Source organism: Rana temporaria, chromosome 1 (genome assembly GCF_905171775.1).
Source record: "Rana temporaria chromosome 1, aRanTem1.1, whole genome shotgun sequence".
Lineage (NCBI taxonomy): Eukaryota > Metazoa > Chordata > Amphibia > Anura > Ranidae > Rana > Rana temporaria.
The window spans coordinates 234,760,381-234,772,862 of record NC_053489.1 but is presented as its reverse complement, the minus strand read 5'-3'; the positions used below and the strand labels follow the sequence as shown (position 1 = coordinate 234,772,862).

The window sequence follows — 12,482 nt, the reverse complement described above, 5'->3', positions numbered from 1 at the left end:
ACTCGCACCATTTTTACAGTTTATGTAGCTACATCGATTTTATCTCCAGTGCAATATTTATTTTGTTACCTACTTGAAGACTATAAAAGTTTTAATGCTATTCCCATCGAGTGCTGCCTTTGTGTGTTTTTTGTATCCTGCTATCCATTTTTCCAGTGGTTGGAAGCTGCACTGGGAATCAGCCTGCAAGGAGATCAGCTAAAAGTAGTTGGATCTGTATGTGCGTTATAATTAATCAAAATTAGTCTATTAATCGGAAAAAAAAGAAGATTAATCGAACACTTAATATTCATTAAATCACATTATTGTTTTTAACTATAAGGCTTCATGTACACGGGACGTTTTAAAACCTCTCCTGAATGATGGAACTTGAGAGCTAGTACGTTTAAAAATGTCAGTTGTGCCGCGTTTACATGCCACGTTTAGCCGTCTTTGCGTTTGAAGCGCTTTTTACATTGTAAATGGTCAGAAATGTATATTTTTTTAAAAACACCTATAAAACAAAATGTGGCTAAACGCAAGTTACCGCCGTTACAGGCGTTTGGTGTTTCAAATGCCTCTGAACATCCGTCCTGAACGCATTTTTTTGCTTTACAAAAAATGCTTCTAACCTCAACTGCCTAGAAACGACTATAAAGAACTTATAGTACATGTGCTAATAAGATAAAATAGAGGAGAGTTCAGGGGCAGCATATATGCGACTGTGCTTGATGCGCTTTTCAGTGCATTTTTCGTTTTCCGACCGGCGTTTTTGCATGCATTTTGCATTTTTTCTGTCTTTAAACACACTGTAAAACACACTGTATATAGCTGCTTGCCAGAAAGATGGCCACCGCATCCTTAGCAACCGATGAGTCATAAGCTGTCAACGGGGCTCCCCCTGGAAGCTGGATGTAAAAAAAATAATAATAATTTGGCGTATAAGACGACATTTATACTTAAAAATATGCCTCAAAACTCGGGGGTCGTCTTATACGCCGGTACCTGTATGCAGTCTCAGTCAGACTTCAGGCGTCCATTGTTCAAAAGCCGCGCCTCCTCCTCAGGCTGTTCCGTGATAGGCGGAACACTCAGTTTCCCAGCAGAGCCTCTATTCAGTGTTCTGCCTATCACTGATGTCTTCTTGTCCTCGCCCACAGTCTGACTGAGACTCTTCATGTCAGGGATAAGGTATTGGATCGTCGAGGTGAGGCATGCAATGGCACAGTGAGATTTGAAAAAAGCTGAATAAAGCCTGTTCCTGTCAGGAAGGGGGTCATCTTATACGGCGAGTATATCCCAAAACCAACATTTTAGCTGGAAAACTAGGGGGTCGTCATACGCCGGCAAATACGGTAAATTGGCCGGCAAAAAAATTTGATGCGGTTGCCAAGGACGCAGCGGCTGGCTTCCCGGCCCCCTGATTAGCAAACAGTTATATACAGTAGTAAAAAAAGAACCGCAAAACACATAAAAAAAAATCGCATCAAAAATACACCACTTGCATTTCTGGTGCAGCTCCATTGAAGTCTATTACATGCAAAACGCAAACTGCAGTGGGAAAAAAAGTCCCTCACCCTTTCCAAAAAACACAATGCCGCAAAACGCACAGATGTGAACTAGTACCGTAGGAAACCATGATAAATTGGACTGTGGTGCATTTCTGCAAACTGAAAAACGCACTAAAAACGCATAGATGTGAAGTAGTGTACATGAGGCCTAACAGAAAATAGAAAATATTTTGCAAATATAGCAAAGCGTGGCGTAATTGGCAGCAAGCATTTTTTATTTCTTAGGAACAGAAATCTTAGAATTATCTTTTACGATTTTTCTCTGTGCAAAAAAAAAAAAAGTAAAAGTGCATAGGTCAGAAAGGTGCTGCACCTTTAACTTGTTATCAGTACATATGAACTTATGATGGTTAAGAGACCAATGATAACTGAAGTGACAAAGGTGAATACAGAGGGAAAGAGAAGTTCTCCCGTCATCACTTTGGATGAGCCACCTCAATTAACATGGAGCCATCAGCTACGGAGCCCGTGTTTGTTCTCGGGTATGTTCATCTCTTTTTGTGTGTCGCAGCTGGAATATAATGTTTGAAATAACAACCGCTTTATAACAGACATTTTATTTTTTCTAAGTCACATGTGATTGTCACAAAGTACGGTATTTTAGATACAACACATTCACAGAGGGAAATTTATCAAAACTGGAGCAGCTGTGGATGGCAACCAATCAATTTCTATCTTTCATTTTCAATGCTTAACTAAACAAACTGAAGATAGAAGCTGATTTGTTGCCTAACGCAAATAGTCCCGATTCTGTCTGCTGCACTGCAGATAGGTGGTATTTGATCGGTAAGATGAAAGTAACACAGTAGTGAAAAAGCACAAGTGATAAAGTATAACAACATATAAGAATCTTTGAAAAACAAGTACATTGTAACTCTATACTTCTTTTGCCGTTTTATTTTTTACTAGTTCTGATAGTTACTAGTTCTGATTTTATTTTTTACTAGTTCTGATAGTTACTAGTTCTGATTTTATTTTTTACTACCGTGTTTCCCCGAAAATAAGCCCGGGTCTTATATTAAATTTTGGCAACAAAAGACACAGTAGGGCTTATATTCGGGGTAGGTCTTACCAGGTAATGTGCTTGTCTTTTCTCCCCCTATCTCTCCCTGCCTGACAGGAAACCCCAGTGTAAATGGAGTTAAAATGTTTGTAAAATCCTATAATCTATTCTATTACAGTAGTATATAATGTATAATAAGTTTGTTTCTAGAATATAATTGTGCCAAATACCTTCGTTCAGCGCTTCTGTGACCCGCTCTCTTCCCCGCAATTATATTACAGAAACACACACATTGTACATTATATAATACTGTAATAGTATGGATTATAGGATGTTACAAACATTTTAAACTAGGACTTATTTTCGGGGTAGGGCTTATATTGCAGCCCTCCTGGAAAATAACGCTAGGTCTTATTTTCGGGGTAGGTCTTATTTTCGGGGAACCACGGTAGTTCTGATAGTTACTATTTCCGATTTTATTTTTTACTAGTTCTAATAGTTACTAGTTCTGATAGTTACTAGTTCTGATAGTTACTAGTTCTGAATTCTGATAGTTACTAGTTCTGATTTTATTTTTTACTAGTTCTGATAGTTACTAGTTCCGATAGTTACTAGTTCCGATAGTTACTAGTTCCGATAGTTACTAGTTCCGATAGTTACTAGTTCCGATAGTTACTAGTTCCGATAGTTACTAGTTCCGATAGTTACTAGTTCCGATTTTATTTTTTACTAGTTCCGATTTTCAGACAAAGCGGATTCCGTCTATTGGATCTGCCTGTTCAGTGAGGGGGAGCGGACACAGCCTACTCTTCTTTATGGGACGGTCGGTTCGAAATGGACTGTCTGCCCATTTCCATGCGAGTGTCACGCGATCCAATCTGCCAGATGGATGGCGGATGTATCCCCATCCGTATTTTTTTTTAGCGAACAGGATCGGATCTGCCGTCGGTGGGTTTGCTGACATCTGTCGCTCCATAGAGAACAATGGGTGGTCTGATCGGGTCCACCTGAAAAACCGACAGGGCAGACCTGATCAGTCTGCTGGTGTGAAAGGGGCCTAACTGAACTGCATCTGCAGGTCTTTTATAATAAATGACAGCAAACATTCAGCCAGGAAGAGAAATTATCTACTCTAGTCAATGTCAGGTCATCACCCATGATGTCATGGGAAACCATAAACTGCTTTATCGTTTAGCTTTCACTTGAACGCCAATATCTTTGTTTCTGTCCTTGCTGAGTAAACTGTGAACTTTGAACGGCTGTAAAGGAGAGAATTCTGCAGGTAAACATGTACAACTTAGGTAGGAGTGTGTATCACCTGATGTTAGTCACTTCAGTAAGTATATGTAAGTGTTTACAACCACTTTAACCTGCTTTAGGTTAGGGTAGGCCATTACTTTTGAATGAGCAGAATACCGCCATCCATTGAAAAACACACCTGCACCATTTTTTCCAGTGCACCTCAATGCACATGTTTATATGGTGGTGCGATAGAATGCAAGTGAGTTTTTACTTAATGTATATGTGCATTGTGGTGCCACTCAAAATGAATGGCAGTGCACCAGGATGCACATATGTATATCCTCAACAGCTAGAGTTGAATCCACTTGGTTGATTGCTGGTTTAGCTACCATAGAATAGGCTCAATTTGCAAGGCTTTTCACAAGCTTTCAGAAAGGCAGCAAGCTGACCGCGCTCTGAAAAGTGATGTGCGGTAGATCAATTTTCAGAGGCCAATGTACCAGTGGCTGGAAGCAGGGCCACCATCAGGAATTATGGGGCCCCTTACATAGCTTCAGGCATGGGCCCCCAGAGAACCAGAGAGGGGGGGTGCTGCCACCTCAAATTGAGAAATTGAGAAGCGGGGGGGATGCCGCGAATTGAGAAGGGGGGCATTTGGTGCTGACGGAAAAAAAAAGGGGGGGACCTCTGGGCCCCTTACAAAAAAGAAAGAAATACAAATATAAAAAAAGGGGGGTAGCCATCTGGGGTCCTGGGGACCTCTGGGCCCTTTAATAAAAATAAAAAAATACATTTTTTTTAATAAAAAAATTAAAAAAGGGGGGTTGCCATCTGGGGCCCTGGGGACCTCCGGGCCCCTTACAGGTGTACTGCCTGTACCCCCCTGATGACAGCCCTGGCTGGAAGGCATTCAGAAGGTGCTCCTGATGGCCTTTTTTTTTTTTTTAAATATAAATGGGCCAACAGTAAATTTACATTGTGAGACCGATGGGCAAGTATGACTGGCAATGCCGCCTGTCAAACTCTGCAGCCCAAGTTAAAATTGCCGTAGACGCGAAGCTAAGCGTTGCAGCCACGGCATGTGCACAGCAATGTCAGGCTGTAATGTTAGAATATTAGTGGGTGGCCAGAAGGTGATAAAACCGTGTCTCAGGCACCTGTTTTTACCCACCTACAGCCACCTGGGTGAACGAGACCTAAAGGCAGTTTATTTTCCACCATGTGAAGGTAATTTTCAGATATCATTGGACTCAACTGAAAAAAAAAAAGCGGTTACCTTTTTGAAAATAAAGGCTACGTTCACCTTTAAGAAAAATAATAATGCACATATTTTTCCAGGAGAAAAAACAAAAAGCGTGCATTTATTATTTTTTCCACAAGAGCCTGCAAAGCATTGCACCCATCATCACAGGTGCAATGCCAGTCTCCTGCAGACCTTTCCTCCAGCTCTCTGCCCATACCTCTCTACGTCTTTTACATACAAAGCTGATGGAAGTGGCAGAAGAAAATGGACTACTGTACTTGTAGACCATTTAGAACTACAAGGCTGTCCGTCATGATGGAAGATGGGACTTGTAGTTTTTTCATTCAAATATCTCTCAGCTGGAGCCCTGCACAACTGTGCCGATTTTAAATGGGACAATGGCTGCGGGGAAGAAGAACCCCTGCACACTGTCCCGGGGGAAGTCTCTGGGGCTGTGAAGCAGGTGCTTAGTAGGTACACCCTAAATACAGGTTCCGGTGCATTTTTGATGCGTTTCCAGATGCATTCCATGTGCTTGTTTTCCTTCTTTTTTTTTTCCTGTGTTTTTTTTTTTTTCACTGTATTGGGGTCTGGTGCATTTTTGATGCGTTCTGATGCTTTTTACTGCATTCCAGTACAGTCCAGTGCAGGAAAAATGCAGCATGTTCTTTTTTACTAAAGCTGAACTTTACAGCCTACCTAATGGGGCCCCCTTCAGCCCCACCATCAACCTTGTGGTGGTATGGCTGGATGGTATCAGTAGAATAGTGGACAGTGTCGGTAGTTATTTTTTTATTTATACAAATGTATTTAATTTTTTACAATTTAATTTCTTCTCAGTTATTTTTTGTTTTCACAATTCTTTTTTGGAGGGAGGAGGTTGGCAGTGGATGGTGTCAGTATTTTTTTTTATTTTTTATTTTTTCGTTTTTTTACAATTTTTTTTATAATTTTATTTTTTATTTTATTTTACTATTTTTTTTTCACTATTTTTTTTATTATTTTTACAATTTCATTTTAAAATATTTTTTACAATTCTTTTTTTGGGGGGCTTTAGTGAGATATCAGGGGTCTAAACAGATGCTTAACATCTTCCCTTTGTGACAGGGAAAGGGACTGAGGACACAGATTCCCCAGTCCCTTTCTCAGCAGTCTCACCTGCACTGAAGATGAATGAACAGAGACAGAGGTTCCTGTTCATTCATAAACGGAAGCATTGTAAACACTGACTCTGTTCATTCAGAAAAGGAAGGAGCCGGTAAATTACATATTTACCGGCTCCTTCCTCTGCTCTCCATCCTAACAGGATCAGGGACGAGGGGGGGGACAGAGGAGCACACATGGCCCAGAGATTAAGGGACAATTGATTGACAGACGGGGGATGATCGGTCTGCATCTGGAATGCATCCGAAAAAGCACAAAAAACAACAGGAATGGATCTGGAGTGCGTTTTTGTGGTGTCAACAGGGCCGCTGATACGCCTGTACAGCCCAACTGGTGTATCAGCGGCCCTGCTGTACCAGGCCCAGAGTCCTCAGCTCAGCAGAGAGGTCCCGGGTAGCCTCACAGACGATTGGTGCTGCATTGGGGGGAGTTACAAGCACCGATCTCCCTGTGTGGCTTTTAATGAAGCAGCTGACAGCCACGGGAGGGAGGAGGAGGAGAAGTGGCTGTCAGCTGCTTCATTAAAAGCCACACAGGGAGATCGGTGTTTGTAACTCCCCCCAACGCAGCACCGATCGTCTGTGAGGCTACCCGGGACCTCCCTGCTGAGCTGAGGCCTGGTACAACAGGGCCGCTGATACACCGGTTGGGCTGTACAGGCGTATCAGCGGCCCTGTTGACACCACAAAAACGCTCCACTCCAGATCCATTCCTGTTGTTTTTTTGAATGCACGTTTTTAACACATTCCAGTGCGTTTTTTTGGATGCATTCCAGATGCTTTTTCCCCGCGTTTTTTTTTTTTTCAGGTCCTGTTCACACCACATGCAGTCCAGTGCATTTTTTCTGCATCAAAAACATATGGAAAGTAGGCTATGTGGTTTCCAATGGCATAGTTCACATCAGTTCAAGGGAATTTTAGTAACAGAAAAAAAAAAAAAGAACATGCTGCAATTTTCCTGCACTGGACTGGACTGAAACGCAGTAAAACACACCAAAAACTCACTGGACCCCCGTCCAGTAAAAAAATTAAAACAAGCATTTGGAAACACACAACTGTTCGATGTAACTGATTATACGTTTATAACGTTATAATAAATAAAAGCTGATCTTCATAAGCACCCCTGCCAGTGTTACATATTTTGTCGCATCCCCGTAAACTGATACATCTGTAAGAGAGCTTGTTCTTTTGGAAAAACAACAGACTTACTGACTGGATTACCAGGTGAAAATAGAAGAAAGCAAGTCTAAAAAGAAAACACATGCAACCATCACATCTAAGAATTGGTAGGCTGCAACATAATAAAGGTTTGATACTGAGAGCAGTGGGAGCCATCAGCTGTCAGTCAAATTCTATGAGGAGGTGGCCAAGCCTTGCTGTGTCTGTCTGTCTGTAGATACACACAGCCCAGCTTGGGATTGCGCCCTCAAGACACAGCTTGCTGAGGGAGCAACCGCAGCAAAGAGGAGCAGACAGTGCCGGCGGGGGACTGAAAAAAGGAGGTAAGGCCATTAATGCTGTGTGCAATCATCTCACACAGAGCAGGCAAGTATAACATATTTATTTTATCCTCATCCCGGAGTGTTAGCTTGTGAATTGAGCCTATTGTCGGTCTTCTTTGTGTTTGATAAACACATTCCAACATTCTGTACTGGAAGGAAACTTGTATCAAGAGTATACTCTATATTACCAAAAGTATTGGGACGCATGCCTTTACACACGCATGAACTTTAATGGCATCCCAGTCTTGGTCCGTAGGGTTCAATACTGAGTGGGCCCACCCTTTGCAGCTATAACAGCTTCATCTCTTCTGGGAAGGCTGTCCACAAGGTTTAGGAGCGTCTATGGCACAGGTGTCAAACACAAGGCCCGTGGGCCGAATCGGGCCTTCCAAGCCATTTCATGTAGCCCTCACACCCCCCCTTGTCTCCTCCCCCACCTGGTCTCAGCAGTCAGGACTCCTCCACCAGATCCTGCACTTCTCTGTCCAGCCCTCCTGGCAGCAGCACAAGGCAGGGAGGTGCACTGATGTAAGGGAAGGGAAGGGATGGGTGGGCTCTTGACATCTGATATAAGGGTGGTGGGGTGCTGATACAACCGGGCAACCATAATGTTGATGTGGCTGGCAAGGGAAAGGAGTTTGATACCCCTGGTCTATGGGAATGTATGACCATTCTTCCAGAAGCGCATTTGTGATGTCAGGTACTGGTGTGGATGAGAAGGCCTGGCTGGCAGTCTCTGCTCTAAATAATCCTAAAGTGTCCAATCAGGTTGAGGTAAGGACTCTGTGCAGGCCAGTCAAGTTCCCCCACCCCAAAATTGCTTTTTTTTTTTTTTCATTCAACCAATTGGTTGGGGGGGGGGGGGGGGACACACTTGGTTGTATTCTGATTACACTGATTAGCATTGCAGTCAGTAAGGGCCCTTTCACACGGGGCGAATCAGTGATGATCCGCCCTGTGAACCTCCGCTTGCTCAGCGGGGATCGCTCCGTTGATCCCTGCTGAGCCGGCGGATGACAGGGCGATCCCTGCACACTATGCAGGGACCGCCCTGTCTTTTCTCTGCTCTCCCCTATGGGGGGGAACGGATGAACACGGACCGTCTGTCCGTGTTCACCCGATCTGATCCGCAGACAGATGGAAAAATAGGGGTTTCCTCTGTCTGCAGAATCGGAGAAATGCGAGATTGGCACTTACCCCATCTAGGCGGGCAACGGCTCCATGTCCTCTCCTCCATCGGCGGATTCCAGAATGCTGCTTCTCCCCGCCCCCTAGGCATATCCAATAGGATCACCTGTCCTTTCAGCCAATCGGGTGACAGGTGTCAAAACCCGCTTCCTGATTGGCTTGGAGGAGGATCAGTGTTACAATAGCAAACATTCATTCTCTGTTGCAACACACCTGGCTGGGATGTGAGCTCATTCTCTGCTCCCCGAGCCCAACCTATTTTAAAGCCTATTAGAGCCTCTGGCTCTAATCAGTGCTTCAAACCCCCCCATTATAAGGGGCCAGACGCATGGATAGGGGGAGGCGGCACATACCTTTGCACCCTTAATGGATTTGCTGCCCCTGCATGTGGGTAAAGTTCTATTTATTTATTTTTTATATAGAAGATAACATCTAAAACCGGACTACCAAAAGCAAAAAAAAGGAAACATATTCACCTGAGTAATCTGCATGAAATGATAAAGAAGTCTATAATTTTAATGTAATACAAACCAATGACTCCTTTGTTTCCTTTCCTCTGTACAAGAGAACGTGGAAAGAGGAAATGTGCGGAATGTACTCGGCAGGGACAAATACGAATGCCATATACCTCCCTGAGCCAGCCCATGTTTTGCTTTACATTTTCAAGGAGAATTCAATGTGACATTAAGTTGCCTTCCATGCAGTTTAGTGATTACAATAGCTGCAAAGACTCAGCAGCATTTCTGCTTACTACCAGGTAATTCTTCTCTAATATAAACAGCTCATTGCAGTGTGATATAGAAGAGATTGGCAGATCTAGAGCCCCAAAACACCTGAGAGTTGTGCAAGTCAGGTGCTTTCCCCTGACCATGCAGATCAGAGACTCTAATAGAATCTCTCTTCAGTATGCTCTGTTCCTGGTGCCAGGTATTATTGTAGGGATACAGAAGCAAGAGGTCCAGTGTTTTCCTTGGACCACAAACAGGTCATGTTTTCCACATTTGCTTGATGGCTGCAAATCTGCATTGATAGAGAGGCCACACTATACACCTGTAATTGCCATGACTTTTGCATGTATATAATTGGTAATACAAAATTGTCATTGGAAAGTGGTTATATAGGCACTGTGTATCATGGCTACTTGGAATTGGATAACGTACATTGGTCACTTACCATTAAAGCAGAATTAAGCGCTCTCCTCTGTTGACTAGTCTTGTGATTATGTGCATACACATATCTAGCTCCATCAACATGAACTATTTTTAATCCTAATGCTGCTAGCATTAGTAAATAGATAGGAAAGTATATCATTTACATTTTTTCAGTTGCTTCCTTGTTTCTGGCCTAGGCTAAAATGACATCCCAGGAGTCTTCATGGGCATTTTTCTTTCTCATTCATCTGTAGGAGGGGAGAATGGATTTCCTAAGCTTAGCATACCCTTCTACCTGCATGCCTGACCTAAGGGCAAATGGATTCCAGGAAGTAAATGATACATGAATATTTTTCCCTTACTCAAGATGGCTGCAGCTAGAAATGCTAGGGGTGTGTTTTTCAATGTGATTTCTCAAAAGCATAGAGGAGGGGTGAGTTTTCACTGAATATTAAAAATGAATGAGTTGGTGATTTCAGTTTGTAATGCTCAGATACAGTTACGTTCCACCCGGGGTGGACTGACAACTCATGGGGCCCCTGGGCAATAGAAGATTATGGGGCCCCCGGAGTTACAGATGGCCACCACACCAGGAGACAGTGCAGAGGCAGGGCAGCTAAAATCTCAGGCATTTCACATCAAAAGCATGTCGGTTTCGGACATATCAGGGACAGATGTAAAAAAAACACAGATTTTTACATACTGTCCCTGGTTTTATTGAGCCTGGCCACCCTGATGGGGCCTCCTAGTGGAATGGGGCCCTCGGGCAGTGCCGGAGAGTCCCAATGGTCAGTCCGCCCCTGCGTTCCACTTTAAGAACCGCACAGAAAATTAAAGCTCAATGATGAAGATCAGCTGTCCCTTATTTCCCGGGGACACTTTCTGGCAGGTTAAGACTGTCATTCTCTGGAAATGTTTTTGGGTTTGGAAGTTGACCAATTGTACCATAACAATCCATGTTTTCTGCATGCTATCAAAATATTCTTTCTGTAAGGGTTAAACGCAGGTGATTTTTAAAAAACGATTTGTGATTTGTTAGCATTTTTAGCTCACTGATTGGTGCCGCTTCTGACAGGTACAGGAATCTGGTGCAAGCAGCAACAATTTAAGTGCGGAGGCCTAATGGAATTCTAAAGGGTGTTAATGACGCTCTTAGACCCCTTTTCACGCTGAAGGCGCTTTTCGGGCATTTTAGCGCTAAAATCAGCGCCTCTCAAGCCTTCTTAGTGTGAAAGCCTGAGTGCTTTCACACTGGGGCGGTACGCTTGCAGGACCAAATAAAAAGTCCTGAAAGCAGTGTCTTTGGGATGGTGAGTGATCGGTGTATACACTGCTCCTAAACTGCCCCTGCCATTGAAATCAATGGGCAGCGCTGCCGAAGCACCTGCGAAGTGCTTCACGTGCACTTTTAACCTCTTGTTAACACCTTCTTTGGGGTTTAAAGCGCTGCTAAAACAAGCAGCACTTTACTGCTAACGCGGTCCATGCCCTAGTGCGAAAGGGCTCCCCTCCTTGGTGTTCTGAGGACCCACTTAGGCCCCATTCACACAGGCGCTTAGCTATGTTGCAAATCCCAGCGGCAAGAATATCCTGATTCCTGCAGCTGAGATTGACAGCAGTGTGGTGCGGATAGCACACTTTGTGTGCATCTAGTTTCAATCACAGTCATAATTGCTGGCTGTGCAAAAAATCACCAATAGCTACAGCCACTGACATCCTATCATTGCGGTGTACGGGGGGCCTGCCGCCATTGCTATCGGCACACAGCTGTCAGTCCCAGCAACGGGAATCAGTTTTATCCCTGATTCGCATTGCATCGATTTGACATGTCAAATCGCATGCCAAATCGGCGGCTATTTCCGGCAATCCCAAAAGTAGTTTCTGTACTACTTTTGGCGACTTTGAGGTGCGATTTCAATAGGCATCTGTTCAGAAACACTTTGAAATCGCCGCCGAAGTCGGGACTGACATGCAGGAATGAAATGGTGTGAATTCAGCTGAACTTGCACCATTTCATTCCTGCTGTCAGTGTGAACCTGGGCTTATGCTGTTGGGATTCACAGTGGGGCTAAACATGGTGCCTTAACCAGTATTTTGTTCAGAGTTGAAATCCATGTGGATAGGTTTGTTGATTTAGCCTCCATTATTTTTTTTGGCCATCTGTGGATGAAATCGGGAGATTGCATTGCATCACCAGAGGTAGGATCGCTCGGACAGGAAGTGAAGTGAAATGTTCCTCAATGAGGATGCAGATGGGGGGGGAAGACCCCCTATTAATCTATCCGAAATGAAAGCACAGCTTTGAATTTAGCTCTGCTTTTACATTGTATGGCTTGCCAAAACTTCTTTTTTTTTTCACTTTTGTATAATGTGTGGGAAGGGTAGAACCTCTGTCAGGTTTTTACTGCTTTGTGGGGCTCTATTAGAGAGATTTATTCTC

General features: G+C 43.5%; 1 protein-coding gene across 4 annotated transcripts in view; it reads left to right on the top strand.

The window, feature by feature from the left end:
* ACACB (acetyl-CoA carboxylase beta) overlaps window positions 1–12,482 on the top strand; it is a 185,407-nt gene that overhangs the window by 50,952 nt on the left and 121,973 nt on the right. Inside the window, exon 1 of one of the 4 annotated variants that reach the window (XM_040351871.1) lies at window positions 1,980–2,032. The exons of the other annotated variants lie outside the window; for them this stretch is intronic. Coding sequence (XP_040207805.1) covers window positions 1,995–2,032 — 38 coding nt within the window. The 5' untranslated portion in view covers window positions 1,980–1,994. Of the gene's footprint in view, window positions 1–1,979; window positions 2,033–12,482 lie in introns of those variants that run through there. 4 annotated transcript variants of the gene reach the window in all.